Source organism: Populus euphratica, unplaced genomic scaffold (assembly GCF_000495115.2).
Source record: "Populus euphratica unplaced genomic scaffold, PopEup_1.0 scaffold3.1, whole genome shotgun sequence".
NCBI lineage: Eukaryota > Viridiplantae > Streptophyta > Magnoliopsida > Malpighiales > Salicaceae > Populus > Populus euphratica.
This window is the reverse complement of record NW_011499847.1, coordinates 1,692,026-1,712,111: the sequence shown is the minus strand read 5'-3', so window position 1 is coordinate 1,712,111 and position 20,086 is coordinate 1,692,026. Positions and strand designations below refer to the sequence as shown.

Below are 20,086 nucleotides of genomic sequence, written 5' to 3'. Positions count from 1 at the left end.
AAATTTAGGACTTTGATTTTGATCCTATTCAGCTTTATGAAAATGAAGATTTATTTAAAATAAAATTTTCATTTTCATTTTCATTTTCATTTAATTGTTATCTCAAAAACAAACTCATATATAATATAAATTTGTTGAAATTGTGAGGTGCAAACAAATTTATTTCAGAGATAATTACAATTTTAAAATAAATTTATATAATTTCTAAATAAATAAAAAACGATAATAATCAATTACTAGCTTTTTAGGCTTTCAAATGCATGTGCATCGTGGTAATAATGTATTAGAGCAAACAAATATTTAATTTCTTAGAAATACCAAAAAAAATACAGATACAGAATAATAAAGACTACAGCGAACAAGAAAGGAAAATTAAAAACATAATTAAAAGCCTTGAAATCAAAGCACAAAAATAAACTAGCTATAATCACGACCATCACATAACAGCACACGCTGTAGGGTTCTCATCACTGAAAGCAGTAGTGTATCGAACCTCAAAGGAGCTCGCCCGTGCGAATTGGGACACTTGTGGGTCCTGATTACTTCTCACGTACCCAGCAGGGGCCTTCCTGTCGTAAACCCCAGATGTATAAGGGTGGGCCACCGTATCGTATGGCACGTATGGCCACAACTCTGCCTTCTTACCAGTGCGATGTGCCACGCGAGCAAGCACCCTTGCTGGTTCCACATATCCAACGACTGTCACCTTGTTTGACTTTCTATCCACAAGCACTTGACTTACACCCTTCATGCCCTCAAGTGCTCTCTTCACTTTGCGCTCACACCCTTCACAGTCTAAGCGGACCTTCACCTCCACCGTCTGACCATCACATTGAAACAATCACTCAATGTCAGCGTGGCAGCTCAAAAAAATATCAGAAACATTTGGTGGGCCACAAGGGCACAAAAATATCAGAAACATTTGTGGGGCCACAAGGGATTTTGCCATTTTATGAGGAAGATACCAAAAGGCCTTTCTTGCGATCCTTTTCACTTTACGAGAACCCGTGAGGGACGTAACGAGCATCTTCTCATTTTTCAGCAATTATATTCATTGCTAGTTCAAAGGTACAGCCAATAATTGATATGGGAAAGCATGTAAATGTCATTAGAGTGGTGAGTCAACATACGAGTTATCGGGTTAATTGAGTTTAAGTTACTATTATTAAGACGAATTCATTTTTTTTCTTGTCCGAACTTGGATGGAATCTATCGGAATCGATATTTTTTCCAGTTTGATTCAAAATCTAGCTCGGATTAGGGTTTGGGTTCGGATTCCAAATTTCCATATCAATCCACTGAGTCAAGCCGAGTTTAGCATGTACACAAATCGATAAGAAAACTTCTGTGCGATTCAAGAAGTTGTTGGTTTTAGAGTTAAAAAAAAATTGACCAATTTATATAGTTTAATAACAAAAACTGAGTCTAACACCATGAGAGAGATCTGGGATTGCTGAGGAATTTTAAAAGGCGACGCGAAATTATCCCACAGGAAAGATTCAAGGACACAATGGATAAGACTACGAACGAATTGCTTGTATGTTCTAACTATTAAACCAACTGAATTTCTAGAGCTCAAGCTTGTAGCTTGTTCTGTCAAGACAGTTTCTTTCTTTAGCTTTGTATATATATAAAAAAAAAGAAAAAAAGTGTGAGATTAAGGAGTTGTGGCAATAACACATACCTGCAATTGCTTACATGTTATAACTATGAAACCGACGGAATCTCATGATCTCATGCTTGTTGCTTGTTCTATCTAAACAAGGTTTTTCTCTTTAGCTTATATATGTAAAAAAGAGAAGAATACGAGAATAGAGTCGGCAAAATGTTACATACCTGCAATTGCCTGTATTTCCTGTGCCTAGAACTGCCACGAGAGCAGTCAAAGATACCAGACATATGATCAAGAACGCCCATTTCTTTATAACTTGTTCGTGAAAAGGATTAGGAATCCTTAAGACAGGGAGAGTATAGAAAATATAAAGAATTAATGCACGGAAAGGCACCAAAGGGATTAGAAAAGGGCGTGAAATATTAGGAAAGTTTTTGACGGACATATCATTTGAGGAGTCCTCCATTTAAATAAGCAACCTTGCAAGTGGGTCTCTTGGGCTCTATCAGTCGTCGGATTTTTTTTCTTCTTTGTGTGTCATTGTGCTGGCTTCTCGGCACGCATCCTAGTTGCCTCTTCGGATTCTATCATGGCTGGTGGCTCGTTCCTGTCCATATACCGACATCAAGTGGGTCCCGTTGCACGACCTCTGGAGTGGGCCCCACAAACGCCAGAAACTTGAAACTGGGTTATGGTTAGTGTGAATGTTTTATTTTTTTCTTGGTTAGGATCGGATCAGAGGTTTATGTTTTGGTCCGTTCAGAGGTTGTCACGTTGGAAAAGGTTTGCGAAGTTAAATAGTTATTCACGGTTTTCTAACGCGTTTGAAATTACATTTTTAAAAAAAATTAATTTTTTAATATTTTTTATTGTTTTAATTTAATGATTTTAAAAATAATTTTTTAAAAAATATATATATTGATATATTTTTAAGTAAAAAAACACTTAAAAAAAGGATTTAAGGATATTTATCATTACTTTTTTTAATATAGAACTTCAAATTCACGTATCTCCAATTCAGGTGATAGAATTCCCGATTAAATGTTTATGAGCTGTTTAAGATGAGAGCTTTCATCCTGTAACAATCTCGATAGGTAAACTAGTTGGATTCCTTTTGCCTCGTAGTTTACCTTTCTCCTCTCTTGTCTATATTTCTCATGTTTTCTGATTTTTGTTTTGTATTTTACAGTTTTTAGATCTATTGGTGGAAATAAATTAGCTAAAATTAATGATCTAAATCTAAAAGTAAAAATAAAGATTGAAATTGTAAAGTGTTAATATGAATGCTTGTGGAAAAAATAAAATATTTTGGCTGTGTCTCTGTCATCTCTATCTTCCTTTTGCTAGAGGGATAGACAAATATATACATGTAAAAACCAATTTTTATCTCCATATCCGGGACCAAGTATGTCTATATACCTCAAGTTCCGTCTTTTCTATTATAAAATAGCAACCAAACACTAAAATCACTATACTTGAAGGAAAAATATTATAACTAAAATTAAGCATCACGGGAAAAAAACTCACAGCTAGGATCATTATTTATTCCTTTACAAATCACTATATAATAAAGCTGAGGTAATTTTTATTTTGAATTTTATCCTTTATTATTTAGTTGGTTGAAAATTGATCTTCATGCTATATTTTGTAACTTTTCTTTTTATGGGGTTATTTCGATCATATATTTCAAGTCACGAGTTTAATAGGTTAACTTGGATAATTGAGTTTTATATTTTTATTCAATTTTCTTTTGATAAGGTTAGTAGGGTATCATGATTATGTCATAAATTTGATACGCTAACTCAAGTGGACTTGAGTAGGGGTTTTTTGCCATGTTTTAAATTATATATATTAATTTTATTATTCAACTTTTAATTTGCTAGAAATTGAGCTATGAGTTTTTTTTTTCATTTTGTTTTCTATAGAATTATCACATTCTCATGTAATTTTTGCTTCATTATCAAATAAAATCATAGAAACCTTCAAAGAGTATTTGGAGAATATCTTTCTATGGTATTGGTAAACATTTAATTTATAAGTTGATCTAATTTATAAGTTGATCATTGTCATTTTTTTATTAGTTTATTTATTATTTTTGTATTTTTTTATTGTATTATTAAATTAATTAGCTAAACTTATTAAACTCTATCAAGTAAATGTCCCAAGTTTTATTATTTTTTTCTTTTTTAGGAATGCTTGGGCAGCTTAAGTCTCATATATATATATTTTTTTAACTTTTTCTTAAGTTGAAACAAATTGACCCCAATCTTGGCATAGCGAAGCCACTTATCTAATTAATGTCTACATATGATCTCATGTACGTATACATCATGCTGGTTTCATATATTTTCATGAATGCTGGACTTATGAACTTAGAAAAGAGGAAAAACAGAAAACCTTTGATGACCAATCCCTTGAAAACAGAAGAAGTGAACAGAAATCCCGGAGAAGATAATGCTAATGCTAATTTCACCACCTAATGAATCTCATAAATTTATTAAGTGCAGGGTATCGCTGTGTTTGAGATAGCCTAATTCTAACACAAAATGTTCTTGAGGTTCCGCAGGTTTTAATCATGGGCAAATGAGAAAACTGAGCTATGCTACCAAAAAGCACAGTCGCACAATCAGAGAGAAAAGAAGTCCCAAGGCATGAAATACATGATCTGATATAAGAAAATTCGGTCTCCAAATCCTTGTTGACATTGTATTACTGGATTAAGAGACCTGAGCAGCAGATTTTTTAACTAGCTTTCACTACTTTTTGCCCAGAAATGCTCTATACAAACATTTGAATTACAATTTGGCAGTCAGTTTTAAGATTAAAAAGAAAAAAAAATAGTAAAAAGTAGAAATCATGCCGGGAATATCATGATCAAGAGAAAACGATTCGCACTCCCCGTGCATGCATTCTTCCATTTTCCAACTGATGAAGTTCATCAATAAGAGTAAAATAATGATTACACAAGTTACGATAACTCCCTTTTTGAAGTTGCAGTATCCAATAAAGATGGGGGTTATGGCTAAAGGGATCGGCTAGCAAACTGTATAATGTGTGCAACGGCAGCATGAAGGATTCGCTAGGTCCTTAATTTGCTCCCTCGACCTTCTTAATTGGGTTTTCCAAGATGGTCAATCCGTGAAGTTGTCTCTCTTCAGCCTTTAACTTTCTTGGTCAGGTCAGTGCGGTCTGCTTAGCGAATCCTTTTTTATACTGTGGTAATATATCAGTGTTTTTTAAAAATTTATTAAAATAATATTTTTTTATTTTTTAAATTATTTTTTAAAATTATTATATACATCAAAACAACCTAAAAATAATATATATATATATAATTAAAAAAACATAATTATTTTTACAAAAACTCTTTCCAATCATAAAAACAAATAAGATCTTAAAGTGTATTTGTAAATGTGATATAAGTAAGTGATGAGGTTAGGTATAACTAACCATATACAAATCTCTTTCTTGAAAATTAATTTTTTATTTTTTTATTTACATTTCCAAGCATGCTCTATCTCAAAATACAAATTAATTATTTTTTTAAGGATAGGTATTTGTTGCCAAGTTCATTATTTTTCATTAAAGTTTAAATCCTTCTTAGTTGGGATAAAAATACATCTTATGTATCTATTGGTATATTCATGAAAAGTTCATTTTTTAGTATTTTATGGGATTCAAAAAATTAATAATATCATGGAGACTATATTTCTAATAATCTCTCTTATGATTCAAACCATTTACTAGTTAAATTAATCTTCAAGAGCAATTAGTTATTTCAAAGTATTAAGAAAATGAACAAATATATAACAAAATAATAAGTATATAATCTTATACGGTTTAACTGGATGGTCAGTATATATTTTTTATTAGACATTAAAGTTAAGCCAATGAAACTAAATATTAAGAACTACAATTTATCTTAAATCTATGTTTAAGATAGATAAGTTGCCTTAAGTATCTTTAAATAGATGATAAATAAACTTGATATTAGTGTGTGACTTTGAAGTAATTTTTTTCTAAATAATAATCAAGCTCAATTATGTTTGTACGAAAAAAATGATGCTTTTAGCTTATTTATTATTATGCTATAGACAGGGTGATATAATAGTGGCACGAGTAAGAAAAAAAATAAAATAAAAAGTAAACAAAGAAAAAGAATGATGGGAAAAGTTGTTGGTAAAAGTTTGTTAGCATATATTATCGCTAAACTAAACACAATAGAAAAAAGGTAATTTAACAATTGGAAGGATCATTTAGTTAGTTGGAATGATTATATAAATTAAAGCATACGATGTAAATGAAAATCAAGTTTATACAATATCTGTTTTATATTTTTACAGAGTTTTTTCTCTTCTCATTTAACCTACCTCCTATTCTCTTATTCTTACTACACTAACTCTTTGTTAAAATGAGTTCTTAAAAAATTAGTATTAGAGACTTGAATCCAACATAGTTATAGAAGAAAACATCACCTAAAAATAATGAAAAATAATAAAGTTAGAGTTTTAAAAAAGTATGGCGGCCAATTGGATGAAAGAATACAAGCTCTTCCTCAAGAATTGCAAGATTTCGTAATTGATAACAAGAGGTTATGACAAGAAGCTGAGAAGGATAAAATGAATCAAGCTAATACTAGAGAAATGAGTCGCCTAAAATAGAATCACATTCAATATTAAACTATGGATATTAATAAAATCCATAAGAGTATATATAAATTGGCTTAATCAAAAGTAGAGTTATGTACATTTTATGGAGATAATCCACAAGGATGGATAAAGAAATGTTGAAAGTTTTTTAAATTATATTTCACTCTAATTCATCAATGAGTAGAAATAGCTTCACTTTACTTAAGGGGTAAGACATAAGTGTGATTTGAAGGATTCTAAATACGAGATCATGACCATACTAATTGGAAGATATTTGTTTAATCTATTTGTATAAGATTTAGCAATAAAAAGGATGTGGTGAAGGAGTTTAACAATTTGATGCATGATAAAAGGGTATAAAAGTATGTTAAAAGGTTTAAGAAGCTGAAGTCTCTAATACATACCTTGAAACCTTTACTATCAAAATCATACTACATCTCCAACTTTATTAGTGGCTTCAAAGATGACATTCAATCAATATCAAAGATACTAAAGCTTAAGCCCTTTTAATAAAAATAATTTGTCTCTCGTTATAAAGTTTTTCTTGAAGGCAGCCCTTAAACCAAGCATGATGGCCATGTCTAAATGTAAAAACAAACAAAGAAAGGAAAGGAAATAAATCGTTTTCATTTACAGATCTGACTCTCTTGTTGGTGATTACAAGTCGTTGACTTTCAGAGAGTTTACGTAATCCAATTTATTTGTTAAAATTATTGCTTCTAAAGAAAGCAAACAATTCTTTAAAAATAAATATTTACACGTACTGAATTACTAGCACACGATAATATTCACTTCTGTGGCTCTGAGAGGAAAGTTCGAGAAGAATATTCTAATATTAATTGAAAAAATAAAAGTGATGGCATTGCAAAAATCTTATCAAACTGAAAGTGTTTCATCACAATGTACAGATAATGCACCAAAGCAGACAAATATTTAATTTCTTAACAAGGTCAAGGACAAAAAAAAAAAAACAAAGAAGATACAAATACAAAATAATTTCACCACGGCATACAAGACAAGGAAAATTAAAAAAGAAATTAATAATTGCAAGCCCTAAAATCAAAGCACAGAAAACAACTAATTACAATAATGATCATCACATAATAACACAAGCTGCAGGGTTCTCATCGCTGAAAGCGGTGGTGTATCTAACTTCAAAAGAGCTCGCACGTGCTAGTTGGGACACCTGTGGGTCCTCAGCATTTCTCACGTACCCAGCAGGGGCCTTTTTGTCGTAAACCCCAGGTGCATAAGGGTGGGCCACCGTATCGTATGGCACGTATGGCCACAACTCTGCCTTCTTACCCGTGCGATGTGCCACGCGAGCAACCACCTTTGATGGCTCCACATATCCAACGACTGTCACCTTGTTTGCCTTTCTTTCTACAACCACTTGCTTCACACCCTTCATCCCCTCTAGTGCTCTCCTCACTTTGCGCTCACATCCTTCACAGTCTATGCGGACCTTAACTTCCACCGTCTGATCATCACATTAAACCAATCACGTATTGTGAGCGTTTAAACTAAGGTGGTGCATGCTAGTATGGTAATTAATGTTTTAAAAATATTTTTTATTTAAAAACATATGAAAATAATATTGTTTTTATTTTCAAAAAATTATTTTTTGTATTGTAAAAAATTCAAAAAAAATCAAAAAACGAGAATTATAACATTAGAAAATTTGGCGGGGGCACCAGATTTGTCATGGATTTTCCTTTTTCATCAGTAAAACACCAAAATGCCCTTACTTTTTGGGAGAAATCATTTTCACTTTATTAGGTCCTTGATGAGCATAATGAGCGTCTTCTCATCTTCTTAAAATTCAATCCATTATTAGTGCACGGGTAAATCCATAAATGTCACGTATGGTACAGGGACTACTCTGAAAAGAATGAAAAAACGTTATTGGGTTAATAAGTGAATTTGTAAGGCATGTTTCGATTATTTTTATTAAAATATATCCTTCCTTTTTCTACTGTGTTTGAAAATTCAGTAACTTTTCACTTAAGGAATAAATTAGAATAATATTATTTTTTAAATTTATTTTTTACATGCATGAAATTTTACAAATCACTATATAATAAAGCTAAAGTAATTTTTATTTTGAATTTTATCCTTTATTATTAATTTTTTTTTTTACATGATTGAGCCCGTTCTCAGCTAAGTTAACACCATGTTGCAAGGTTTTTTTTTTCAATAGATGATTGATTTAAAGTAAGAGCATCGAGATGAAAATGTGGGTAAAAGAGGCAGTGGCATTCAAATTTATTTAAAATGTAAACTTGAATAAACTTCATTTTTATTATTTTTAAATTTTTTTGGATGAAAGGAAAGAGAGGTGATCGTTTTATTCCAACATGAATAAAAAACGTTGTTCTTACAATAATTATGGACACCATCATGGTAGACTCATGTTTCAAGTGTTTAATATGATAATGAGAATTCAAATTATATGTTTTTTTAATTTTAAAAGTATCTTAGAAACAAGCTTTGAAAGATTTTTAGTTCCGAGTTAATTTTTAGTTTTATGTGGGTTTTTATGCTTTTAAATAATACGAATTAATTTAATAAAATTTATGATATATTCTCTACATACTTGGAGTTGAAAATAGGTTTTCATGTAGCCTTTTTTTATAGTTATCACAGTGGCTGAGATTTAGATATTATAAATGACACCTCATCTATGTTTTTTAAGCTGAACTGGGATAAACAGTATATCATCTGCTCCATTACCTTAAAAAAAAAAATCCCTGCACGCGCAGACATTTTATTCATGGGTAGGCTGCATGATTTGGTTTTGTTTTTTTACTTTTTTATGTAGTTTTGAGCTTTTTCAAATTCAAACTTTTAAGTGCTTTTTTAAAATATTTTTTTAAGCTTGTATTTCGTTTCCATGTCATTTTTTTGGATGCTTGCTTAATCTTTTTTAAAGATTGATTATTTTTTAATTATGTTATATGTGTTTGGTTTTTAAAGAGATTAGCATGATTCATTTTATTTTTTATATATTAAATTTATTTATAAAAATAAAAAAGATTTATTTTTTATAATATTTTGAACATACAATATTACATGGTATGTATTCTTATTTTTAATTTATTTAATAAATTTTACTTGTGTGTCAATTTCTATCACAAGTTGATTTTAATAAGTAAATTCATTAAATATAATTGAGTAAATAATACATATTACAATATTAAATATCTTAATCTATATTTATTCATGAATTTTATTATATTTCTTTTTATTTGTTGCCAATGACTTTAAAAAAAATATCTACATAATTATAATTTTAATTTTTAAATAAACAACAAGCACCAAGTCTTGCATAAAAAATAATTGAAAGAAAATAATTAATAATTAAATTAAAAAATTAAAAGATAAAATAAAATAATAGAAAAAAATAATGAAAAAAATGAGGTCCAAAATTTTAAAAAATAAGTAAAAAATCTAAAAAATAAAATAAAAAATATAAATGATAAAAAATGACAGTTAAAAAAATCGAGACCAGGCTTAAAACAAGTATAAAATGAGGGATATAACTAAATTTTTAAACATCTGACATGAAAACTAAGGTTTGAGAGGGAAAAACAACGGGTGGAGGTAAAACCTATCATTGCCGAACCATTATCTACCTCAAAAGACACGCCACCTCACTATTTGAGTCACATCCTTGCACATCAGATAAGACGGGGATTGAGTTTTTTCGTGGCATGCATCAATATATTTGCAGATTTATTAATATTTAAATAAGCTAAATAAAAAAAAACAAAGACTGAATGGCTTACCATTATCACAAAACATACACAGCACAATGATAAAAATGTCCTCTAAAGTTATTTTTTTGAAAATTCAGAGGTTAATTATGTGATTTTTTATTAAAAAAATATAAAAATAAATAAATTTTTTTATAAAATTATTTATCTGAACAACTAATGATATAAGTGTTATTCTAATGTGTAAATAAAAATAAAAAGATAAAACAAACTATAATAAAAAGAATATTTTTTTTTAGATTTCAAAGACAAAAAAGTATTTTAACATTTGAATCTTCAAAATCTATTTTTAATGTTTATATATCAAAATAATTTAAAAAAATATATATTTATTTAAAAAAATGAAAAATAAAAAGACAGTTGGAACGCAAGCTAAAACACCATGTAACTAGCGGCTCTTCTTTCTTAGTTTTCGGCTGTACAATGGCACAGCTGGACGGCATGGCAGGGGCAAGTGGATGCCCATTGAGGTTATCCAGCAACTGGCACAAAGCGCGTGTATTTACCAAATCTTATCTCCCATGTCACACTTGATGTCACACCCTCCACCAGGTGGGGTTGCCTTCGATGCGGATCTTTCTTCCGAATTTACTGTTTCAAGCATTTAATTATTAATAAAATAGAGCTTCGACACCACATGACGTGCATCTTCCAGTTGTTTAATTGGCTACATCAACAGTTTACCAGATTAATATGTTTTGCGAATCAAGTTTATCATCTGTGCCCGCTGGTGAATTTGCAGCCTGTCGCTTTCTATTTTTAAAAACATCGAAACCCGCGTGTATCTGGATTTTTTTAAATTTATTATTTAATAGTTTTTAATTATAAATAGTTTTTTATGTTTTTTACAATATATTAAAAATTTTTTAATTATACATTATTTTTTTTTTATGTTTTTTACAATATATTAAAATAAAAAATTAATTCGGTATAGTTTATAACCTATGTTGCCTGTTGTCAGTGTTGACTTGATTTTTTTTTAAAATATTTTTGTTAAAATACTTTTTAAAAATTAGAACTTGAAACATATCCTCTGCAACTCTCGTAAATAAATAAGCCGCATAAAGGACATCAAGAACACAGGACACAACCTGGTTTCTTCTGCACAGACAAGACAATGTAGAGTTTAATATTATTAAAAAAAAAAGTTAAAGTGTCCAACTACTAGATGATGTAAGTGATTGTTTCCAACTACTAGATGATGTCTGGAACGTACGTAGTGTACCCATTTTTTTATTTTTTTTAATGCTTGTCATTGGCCCAGTCTAGCTTCTGGTTTGTGTGCTTCAGCTTTCAAAAATTGCACTTATCTGAACTCAAGTCGGCTTTGGTTTCCAAAAATATTCGCTCAAACCCACCCCCCCCAAGCCAAACCTCGCCTCAGCAATCACAGAATTCGCAGAGCTGCTTTTGTTGCCATCTTCATCGACCGCAGTGGATGGCACAACACCAGCAATCATGGGATGGTAGGGGAAATTGCCAGAAGTGTGAGTCCCGAGAACCAGCCTGTGAACGGAGAAAGACGACGGTTTCTTGAGTCCCGAGAACCAGCTGGGGAGATCATCAGAAGTGAGTCTAAAAAACCAAGCCCTTTTAATAAAAATAATTTGTCTCTCGTTATAAAGTTTTTCTTGAAGGCAGCCCTTAAACCAAGCATGATGGCCATGTCTAAATGTAAAAACAAACAAAGAAAGGAAAGGAAATAAAACTTCTACAGGCTTCAAATCGTTTTCATTTACAGATCTGACTCTCTTGTTGGTGATTACAAGTCGTTGACTTTCAGAGAGTTTACGTAATCCAATTTATTTGTTAAAATTATTGCTTCTAAAGAAAGCAAACAATTCTTTAAAAATAAATATTTACACGTACTGAATTACTAGCACACGATAATATTCACTTCTGTGGCTCTGAGAGGAAAGTTCGAGAAGAATATTCTAATATTAATTGAAAAAATAAAAGTGATGGCATTGCAAAAATCTTATCAAACTGAAAGTGTTTCATCACAATGTACAGATAATGCACCAAAGCAGACAAATATTTAATTTCTTAACAAGGTCAAAAGACAAAAAAAAAAAAACAAAGAAGATACAAATACAAAATAATTTCACCACGGCATACAAGACAAGGAAAATTAAAAAAGAAATTAATAATTGCAAGCCCTAAAATCAAAGCACAGAAAACAACTAATTACAATAATGATCATCACATAATAACACAAGCTGCAGGGTTCTCATCGCTGAAAGCGGTGGTGTATCTAACTTCAAAAGAGCTCGCACGTGCTAGTTGGGACACCTGTGGGTCCTCAGCATTTCTCACGTACCCAGCAGGGGCCTTTTTGTCGTAAACCCCAGGTGCATAAGGGTGGGCCACCGTATCGTATGGCACGTATGGCCACAACTCTGCCTTCTTACCAGTGCGATGTGCCACGCGAGCAACCACCTTTGATGGCTCCACATATCCAACGACTGTCACCTTGTTTGCCTTTCTTTCTACAACCACTTGCTTCACACCCTTCATCCCCTCTAGTGCTCTCCTCACTTTGCGCTCACATCCTTCACAGTCTATGCGGACCTTAACTTCCACCGTCTGATCATCACATTAAACCAATCACGTATTGTGAGCGTTTAAACTAAGGTGGTGCATGCTAGTATGGTAATTAATGTTTTAAAAATATTTTTTATTTAAAAACATATGAAAATAATATTGTTTTTATTTTCAAAAAATTATTTTTTGTATTGTAAAAAATTCAAAAAAAATCAAAAAACGAGAATTATAACATTAGAAAATTTGGCGGGGGCACCAGATTTGTCATGGATTTTCCTTTTTCATCAGTAAAACACCAAAATGCCCTTACTTTTTGGGAGAAATCATTTTCACTTTATTAGGTCCTTGATGAGCATAATGAGCGTCTTCTCATCTTCTTAAAATTCAATCCATTATTAGTGCACGGGTAAATCCATAAATGTCACGTATGGTACAGGGACTACTCTGAAAAGAATGAAAAAACGTTATTGGGTTAATAAGTGAATTTGTAAGGCATGTTTCGATTATTTTTATTAAAATATATCCTTCCTTTTTCTACTGTGTTTGAAAATTCAGTAACTTTTCACTTAAGGAATAAATTAGAATAATATTATTTTTTAAATTTATTTTTTACATGCATGAAAACATCAAAACCCTAAATCATTTAAAAAATAATAATTTTAAACATTTTTGCCCCGTGCCAAAAACGCACTTCAGCTTAAAAATCAACTCAGATCCAAATCTCAAGTCCAAGGAAAGAACCACATATACAGTAGACAAGACAACGAGCCAATTTTTTGCGTGTTCTAACTATGAAACCAACCATATTTCAAGAGCTCATGCTGGCTGCTTGTTCTATCGAGAAAAAGTTTCTTTCTTTAGCTTGTGTATATAAAAAAAGAAGAGTAGGAGTAAAAGTAAGAGTAAAGAGTTGTGGCAATATTACCTGCAAATTCTTTCGTTTCTTGTGCTTGGAACCACCACCAGAGCAGTCGAAGAAGTCAGGCAAATGATCGAGAGCACCCATTTCTTTATGATTTTTCTTGATTCGTCAAAAAGACAAGGAATTCCAAAGGTAGAGAGAGTATTGAAAAGGTAAGGAATTATTAGACACAGATATCCCAAAAGGCTTTCATGAGTTTCACAGTAAAATGATTGTAATGCTTTTGACAGGCACGGGCCGGCGAGGAGGGAGTCCTCCATTTAAATAAGCAACCTTGCAAATGCCAAGTAGTCTCTTTTCCTTCCCCTGGGAGTAAATATCAGTCGTTGGATCTTTCTCTTCTTTTTGGTGTCACCTAGCTGAGTTCCTGACACGTGTCCTGGTTACTATCTGTTGCAGATGCCATCATGGTCGTTGCTATCCATGCACGGCCCCAGGTGGGTCTCGTTGTATTTTGGCGCGAGTTAAGAGGGCGAGCCCCACAAACGACCCAAAAACTTGAAAGTCGTTATGGCAAGTGTGGATGCGTTCATTTCTCGGGGTAAGGGTGGGACCCGAAGTTTAATTTTGGTGTAGTGGGTGCATTGTGGGGTTGAATGAGTGATGGGTCCTGTGGAGGTGGGCCTGGTTGGTTTGATTTTGATCGTAGAATGGGACAAATTGGGAAATTAGAGTGTAAAATCAAAACAATTGGAAGATTAATACAGCAGCAAAATGTTTTGGCAAAACTAGAACTTTTTTATCTTGTTATGATTACTCAGTGTTGTTATTTTTAAACATGATAATTATCTTATCCTGTTTTAGAATAATATTATTTAGTAAATATTATATTTTTAAAATATAATAACATAAAACTGTAATTATCTCGTTCAATCAAGTGATTTGTTTATAATATTTAGTAAAATCAATCATACGATTTTAAAAATAATAATAAAAACCTAAAAACTATTAAAATTATAGAATTTCAACCATATTTTTTATATATTTATTAGTCTGTGCAACAATACAGTGACTATTGTGGAGAAAACAGTTTTTAAAAACTCCTATAAAAAATTAAATGTAATTAAATAGTTAAATTAAAAGTTATAGACCTCTTAAGATGTTACTTTAATATGACGTGATCATATCTTGTATTAGACATAGACCTGCTGTAATAGTTTATAGACACATTTATTAAACCATTCACGTAATATATCTTGAATATATATATGTATTTAGTTATAATAAACTCATATATGATTGTTCATAATTATTTGTTATTACAAATTTGATTATTTTATTGACATTGAAAAATAAATAATAGTTACTGTATGAATAATAATTTTTTAAAATTTTAACTAAAATTTATTTTTGAAACTATAAGCTTGATAAATGTATATACTTTAACTTATAAAGATATATAAAAGAAAATATTTATTAAATTATAGTTTTTATACGAAACAGGTGATTAATTTATTTAACTAAATCTAGCCGATTAATTGAGTCAAATAATTGAAGTTTTACCTTTTTGTACTTTAAAAATTTAATAACTAACCTACCACGGTCATAAATAGTGATATTTAATAAATATCATAATTTTATTAATAATAATTAATTTATTATATTAAAAAATTAAAATATTTAATAAATATTATATTTTTTAAACTGACAAGATAAAACCACCCTATTCTGTCAAATCTTTGTAAATCAGTGTTATTCTAAAACATATCTCAGAAAAAATGGCCAGTGAGATCTCCTTGGTGGAATACTCCAAAATTCTTCAGGCTGGACTCCTCATGTCTGTGTTGAAAATGTTGAACTCCGACACAATGATTTGATAATTAAAGTGATTCAATTTTTTAATTTCTGTAGATTAAATATTAAGGCCATCATTTAAAGAAATCTACTCATCTAAACAAGGCTGGTGTGAGATCGTGTTTTTCAAGAAACGATTTTTATTGATGGTTTGAGTGAAAAGCAATCCAAACTATACATATATAGGGTGGGTGAAAAAAGGAGATCAAGGGAAAAGAGGCAAACAGAGAAGGCAAAAAGGCCTATGCCTACTGGGTGGTGTGGTGAAGTCCTAATAAATCAATCTAAATCCAGACCAGGAATGGTGGTTGACAAGCCCAAGATCAAGCCCAGTCATTGGGGTATCCATTTCCCCGCTACCTAGCAAATACATCGATGTTTAAATTTGGCACGGTTTTCTACGAGTATGAAGCCCAGTAGAATTAAATCAATCAATCATGACGAAGATCTTGATCAAATCAAGTATTCCAAACTGGATTAAGTCAATATCAGTTATGTTTTTTAATAAAAATAACGGACCATGATCGCCCCGATCTGAAGTGTACAAGAGAGACATGGCATGTCTTCGAGCCTCTAAACAACCCCCCCTATCAATTACCTGTTCCTTTTTTTTTCCCACCTGAAGCTTGAAGCTCCGGTGGGTTGGAAAAAGCCCCGTTACCGAACGGCTTATGGTCCAACACGGTAAGTTATTATACAGTTTTTGTGATAGGGTTAAGAATAAACCTGTCCAAAAATAGAAATACCCGTGACGACATCTAACGCACGTATCAAGACCGGTCAAGACTCAAAAACCGCTTTTGTTATCGAGCAATGATAGCAAACGGTCAGGCTGTTGATCAAGGACCGCTCTTGTTATCGAGTAATGATAGCAAACGGTCAGGCTGTTGATCAAGGAAGGGAGCAGCTTCTTGGAAGCAAGAAAGAAGAGGTCAAATTTGGCCTGCCAACGCGGATTTTGCTTTAAAGAAAAGCCAAGATGGTGGCTACAAGAAGTTTAGGAGTCAAAGTCGCACGAGAAGCACCGAGAACGTTTTCTTTTTCCTTCTCTTTTCTCCAATGGTGCAGGGAGACATTGAAAATGGACCAAGATTTAAAGAAAGTGTCGGGAGGCTCTCGCCAGAGACAAGCTTCACATGACCTCCGGGTGCCGGTCTCCCATGTAGAACGTGAAACCCCCTCCAGACATAGGCTGCATTGGCCACCTCTTTTTTTCATGGGAAAAGAGAGCAGTGCACATACTGAAGCAGCTGAGAGGTGGTGCAATCATTTCCTGCTTAAACCAAGACTGTCCGGCGTGTTACACGGTTGATTAAGAGCCGAGATCAGTCCCCGTTCTATGTAAAAAATAAAAATTAATAAAGAGACAACTAATTATTTTTTTATTGAGAATATTTTTTATTTTTTAAAATATTTAATAATAAATTAACTCGCGTAATTTATGATGCATTACTTACATAAAAAAAAACCCAGCCACTATCATGATTTTTAAAATCACTTTTTTTAACTTATATATCTTTTTTAAACCCCCGGTTAACTCTCAATTATCTATTATCAAGAAAAAATATACACAATCAACAATATTATCAAGTGGGAATGATTATTTTTAAAATATTTTTATTTAAAAATATATTAAAATAATATATATTTTTAAAAATTTATTTTTGACATCAATATATTAAAATTATATAAAAACACAAAAATAAAAAATAATTTTTTTAAAAAAATAATTTTAAAATATAAAAACAGATAGTATATCTATCGTCTGATCACCCATTCTTCCATCCTCATGCCTTCAACCTAGCTGTTAAAGAATTATAAACCTGATTTTATTATCAAACAACTTGTTCAATTTCAAGATCGAGATGCCTGACCAAACCAATCGAGTATCTTAAACTTATTATTCTATATGCATCAAAAGGCAAACCGAGAGTGGCGCAATTTTAGCTGCCACAACAAAGGAAGTTTATCATCACCAGAGAAATGCTGCATGTGCAAGATTAATTTATTCAGTATACTTTGAATTTGTAGTTTTAAATATAATACAAACATAATCTCCAATTTACTTATTATTTAAAAAAAAAAATCAAGCTCGAATGTCAAGAACACTCGATCTTTACAGTATACAATAACTAAGAAAACAATTATCTATAAAGAATATGTATAAGGCTTTCAATACCAACAGAAACCAGTCCTGAACGAATAAATTTTTTATTAGTATTATAATTTCTGACATATTACAATAGTTTATTTTATGTACGATACATGCCTAATTATGCCCATGAGGTGGCTCTCCACTACAAAGTGGATCCGATCCTAGCTCAATTAAATATCACAGCAGCCAATAATTCAGAATCACAGGTTGCATCTTCATGCATGTTTCCACGCCTCCACGCATCGTATGGCTGCTGGTGCGGTGCGCAAGCAGAGAAATAATGGAATAAATGGAGCCAGTTGTTCATGAACATATAAATGCATGGTATACGACCATGATGCGCCACCCCCCCTGATCACTCTTTCCCATTAAAGTCATAAACGGACAAATCGGCTAACCCCTATGGCCCCATGGTGCCCGTGAAAGGTAACTAGCTAGCCTCACCCATACCAGTCGTACATCGTCACTCGTCATAAGGTCAGTCTTTCTGATTGTTCTTGGTGGGTCTTCGTTTTGATTATTAGAATGCAGACCATGCACCTGGCTAGCTTTTAAAATCCTGACAATTAATTAACATTTCCCTTCCGAGCATATGTGTGCAGGGTCCCTTTCAAAAGCCTAACCTTGTGTGAACAATCAAAGGATCAAAGTGGTAGAAACTAGGAACATAATTATAGCAAAAATTCATTGGAAAAAAATAGCCAAGGGTGACTTGACCCTGGCATATAAAAGTGGTGTGGTTGATGATTTTCGACCGTTTTATAAATCAGTCGATCGAGTTCGGTCGGCAGGTAAAGGGTCCTTGTGGCAAGGTTTTCAAAGTCTCCGAAAGAAACTTCAAGGAAAACATGATGTGTACCTGTGGGGAAAAAAGGAGAGTATATTTGATTCAACATATATCAATGACGTGACAACACCTGATGATCAATTAGTGCTAATTGGATATTAAACAATGCTGGTGTAGAAAAACTGCTTCATTGAAACCATGACATGGTACCAAAATCTAGTACTGTTCAAGAATTCGACACTGCCATGTACGCCCTAGATGGCTGCTAGCTAGTAGTATTTATCACCGGAGGCCCTTTACTGATATTTCAATGGTGGCATCTGGGGTTGCCGATCATTATAGATTTTTTTTTAAAAGAAAAGGTTGCTAAAGATCAAGCATACAGCACAGGAGACCATCTGTTAGGGTATCATCATTTGAAGATTTGATTTGGATAAAAAAAAGGGGGGGTGCATGTTGAGTTATTTATGTTGAACGCACTGCACATGAATTTATGAATTATAATAATAAAACGGGGCGAGTGACAAAAATAGCTATGATTTTATATTTTTATAGCCAAATCAAACTCAAATTTTATTGAAAAAATTCTACAAACCCATTTTTACAAGGAGTTAGCTTGTTGTAATTGGATAAGGTCGGGATCAAAGCCATCAAATTAGGCACGTAAGGTATTGTTTTTGCAAGTTTAATTATTCTCTTAGCTGTTTTTGAATTTTAAATATTTTACTTAATTATTTTCAGATTATTTTTTATATCAACATATATATATATATATATATATATATATAATTGATATGTTATATTTTCATAAAAAAATTTAAGAATTATAAACCTGCATTACATGTTAGAGTTTTTTCTACAATTAAAAATCATTGACTTGTAAATTGAGAAGCAAATTCTATCTTCTTCTTCTTCGTCCTTTTCCCACTACAGTGCGCGTCAACTATGGTGGTCGTATGGTATCACGAAGATTATAGGGAGTTGCTTTTACTCTCATTATAAAGCTGGCTAGAAAAGGATGATATGAGACACACACAGACACACACACGCAAACACACACGCACATATATATTGATGAGATTTATATTTTTCTTTTGTGCCGCGTTCATTTGCCTGTGAATACAAAGAATGTCACTACTCATAGCAACCACTAAAGTGTTAGAAGTCCTAGACCTGAAGTCACTTTGGTCCCTATATACAGCACTGCAATTTGAGAAATTGCTTAATCATGGGGCTAAGATGTTTGATTCCCACTTTAATTATGCACAGTAAGAAATGATTACACGCTAAAGTTCATGGCGTGTTCCTTAAAAGTGACCGGCACGTCAATGGAATAGTGAAATCGCTTTACATGGTGTCAATTAAGGTTTTCTAAGGGCACCGAGTAAGCATTAAAAACCATGTTTTTCTAAAAGTAAAAAAATGGCCAATCATTATAACAGTGAAAGGAGATGAAGAGCAACTGGAGATTTCTTCACGTTTCTCTGAATCCTACTGAAGCAACGAAACAAAAGCTTATGTGGGCTACCTTATTATTGGAACCAAGACCCCGAGACCCAAGAGAATCCATTTCACTTCGGCGAAAAAGAAGAAAAAAAGCAAAGAGTAGTAGTTGTGAAGGTGCAGCAGAAACTTTGCACCAAATACGAGAGACATGGGCTTTGCATTTTTGCATCACACCCTTGTAAAATCTTAAATAATACTGCAACAATGCCTAGTCAATGAGGGGGGTGGTGGTGGTGATGCTTTCACAAATTCACATGATCTGCACCGTTGGTTCCATAGGAGCTTCCAAGAAAGGAAGGTGAGTCACCTGAATCATGGTAGGTGGGCAACACATGGGTCCA

The 20,086-nt window shown here is 32.2% G+C and overlaps 3 protein-coding genes across 4 annotated transcripts; all 3 read right to left on the bottom strand.

The window, feature by feature from the left end:
- Positions 1-281: 281 nt before the first annotated feature.
- LOC105140813 (heavy metal-associated isoprenylated plant protein 26-like) lies at positions 282-13,750 on the bottom strand. 2 transcript variants are annotated; one of them, XM_011047819.1, is made up of 3 exons: positions 13,599-13,750; positions 1,837-1,928; positions 282-820 (listed from the first exon to the last, which is right to left on the bottom strand). In XM_011047819.1, exons 2-3 carry the CDS (start codon positions 1,915-1,917, stop codon positions 437-439), a joined length of 465 nt encoding a protein of 154 aa, XP_011046121.1. In that variant the 5' UTR covers positions 1,918-1,928; positions 13,599-13,750; the 3' UTR covers positions 282-436. The 2 variants fall into 2 exon arrangements, with proteins under 2 accessions (XP_011046121.1, XP_011046114.1); XM_011047812.1 differs by lacking the exon at positions 13,599-13,750 and having other exon boundaries at positions 1,837-2,132.
- Positions 7,176-11,703, bottom strand: LOC105111060 (heavy metal-associated isoprenylated plant protein 26-like). Its single transcript, XM_011006307.1, has 3 exons — positions 11,693-11,703; positions 11,412-11,588; positions 7,176-7,754 (listed from the first exon to the last, which is right to left on the bottom strand). The coding sequence occupies exons 1-3, from the start codon at positions 11,701-11,703 to the stop codon at positions 7,358-7,360; spliced, it is 585 nt and encodes a 194-aa protein (XP_011004609.1). The 3' UTR covers positions 7,176-7,357.
- Positions 12,124-13,788, bottom strand: LOC105140829 (heavy metal-associated isoprenylated plant protein 26-like). Its single transcript, XM_011047829.1, has 2 exons — positions 13,507-13,788; positions 12,124-12,623 (listed from the first exon to the last, which is right to left on the bottom strand). The coding sequence occupies exons 1-2, from the start codon at positions 13,585-13,587 to the stop codon at positions 12,240-12,242; spliced, it is 465 nt and encodes a 154-aa protein (XP_011046131.1). The 5' UTR covers positions 13,588-13,788; the 3' UTR covers positions 12,124-12,239.
- Positions 13,789-20,086: the final 6,298 nt, after the last annotated feature.